The sequence below is a fragment of the Propithecus coquereli genome, unplaced genomic scaffold, assembly GCF_000956105.1.
Source record: "Propithecus coquereli isolate 6110/MARCELLA unplaced genomic scaffold, Pcoq_1.0 Scaffold1, whole genome shotgun sequence".
NCBI lineage: Eukaryota > Metazoa > Chordata > Mammalia > Primates > Indriidae > Propithecus > Propithecus coquereli.
In genome coordinates, this window is record NW_012133857.1 from 19,511,556 (window position 1) to 19,513,135 (window position 1,580).

Consider the following 1,580-nt stretch of genomic DNA (forward strand, 5'->3'; position numbering starts at 1 on the left):
CTAATCAACCCCTTTGAGTATCTAAAATGACAGTTAAAGAACCAAATGACAGTAACTTTAAAACTGATACTTCATAAAGCGCACATTATCTTGGTTTCAAATAGAACACATTCGTCTTTTACCTTATCAGGTCTTAAGCACCGAAGAATTATTATTTTCTGTAGTTCATTTAGCCTGTCCATTGGTACTGGAAATTTAGCATTGTGTGGCTCTTTACTGTTATAGATTTCCTGCCATTCAGATATATGTTCACGAAAATGCGTCCTAATGGAAAAGGGTTTAATAGTTATTCTTTTCATTGTGAAAAATTTAAAAAGAGATTGTTGAACAAGGGGAAGAAATAAGACAACTATAGAACCATTTAAAAAAACACTAGATTACAGAATAAATTTACCCATCACTATTCAATGCTAAATCATCAAATTTGAACAATTACCTGAGTTCTTTAAAGGCAGGAAATTCACTTGCACGACAAATTTCCTCCCAGCTTTTATCTTGCAGCCAACTTGGATCAGGATTTTTCTCAGCACTCTTAAGACTTACTCCTCCAGTCAAAAGAAACATCAGTTCCTGGTAGTCAATCTCTTTCTTTGCCCTGTATGCCCAAAATAAGGACTGTTATAAAATTGTTGATTTTAAAACTGAATGATATCAACTTCTGCTTTTATAGCCTGGATGGGATAACCAGTACTGTACTTACCCTCCTGCTGTAAACTATTAGAAAACTGGACAAAGTTAATGAAACAACTGTTTTTGGAAAGTGTACAATAGCCAGTGCAGGACTATGGTCCCTGAGAGAAGAGAGATGAATAAGGTGCCTCCTATGATTGCCTCAGCTGTCTGCCTGGAGTCACTTTCCAGACTACAGAGCAGAGAGGTGATCAAAATGAGAGCTCAGCAGTTTTGCTAAATTGAGGAGACAGAGATTAGAGTTAAGGAAGGCTGAGGTGGCTGGACTTGGTGGGCAGAATACCAGAGAGGAGAGAGATGAATGGAAAAGGAGCTCCAAACATATGCATAGGTGTTCTCTTGATTCTACTGATAAATACAGTCATGCATCACTTATTGATGGGGATATGTTCAAAGAAATGCATCATCGGTGTGAACGTGAATAGTGTGAATGCATCACTGTGTGAACGTCATAGAGTATGCTTACCAAATCTAGATGGTATAGCTTACTGCACACCTAGGCTATATGGCATAGCCTATTGTTCCTAGGCTACAAAACTATATAGTATGTTACTGTACTGAATACTATAGGCACTTGTAACATAATGGTAAGTATTAATATTTATGTATCTAAACATATCTAAACATATAAAAGGAAATGTAAAAATATGGTATTGTATCTTATGGAACCACCACCAACAGAAAAATCAGTCAATAGATAGACATAGAAGTGAAAGAGATAATACAATTGGCAGACAAGAATGTTAAAAGAGTTACTATAAAATGCTAAAGGACTTAAAGCAAAACATGACATAATGAAGAGAGAAATAGACAATATTAAAAAGACCAAATGCAACTTCTAAAGATAAAAAATATAAAAACTGAGATAAAAATTTACTGATTTCTTTACC

At 35.1% G+C, this 1,580-nt stretch overlaps 1 protein-coding gene across 1 annotated transcript in view; it reads right to left on the bottom strand.

Moving 5' to 3' along the window:
• DNAH12 (dynein, axonemal, heavy chain 12) overlaps positions 1 to 1,580 on the bottom strand; it is a 236,169-nt gene that overhangs the window by 40,499 nt on the left and 194,090 nt on the right. The window contains 2 exon segments of the mRNA XM_012640974.1: positions 123 to 264; positions 437 to 595. Coding sequence (XP_012496428.1) covers positions 123 to 264; positions 437 to 595 — 301 coding nt within the window.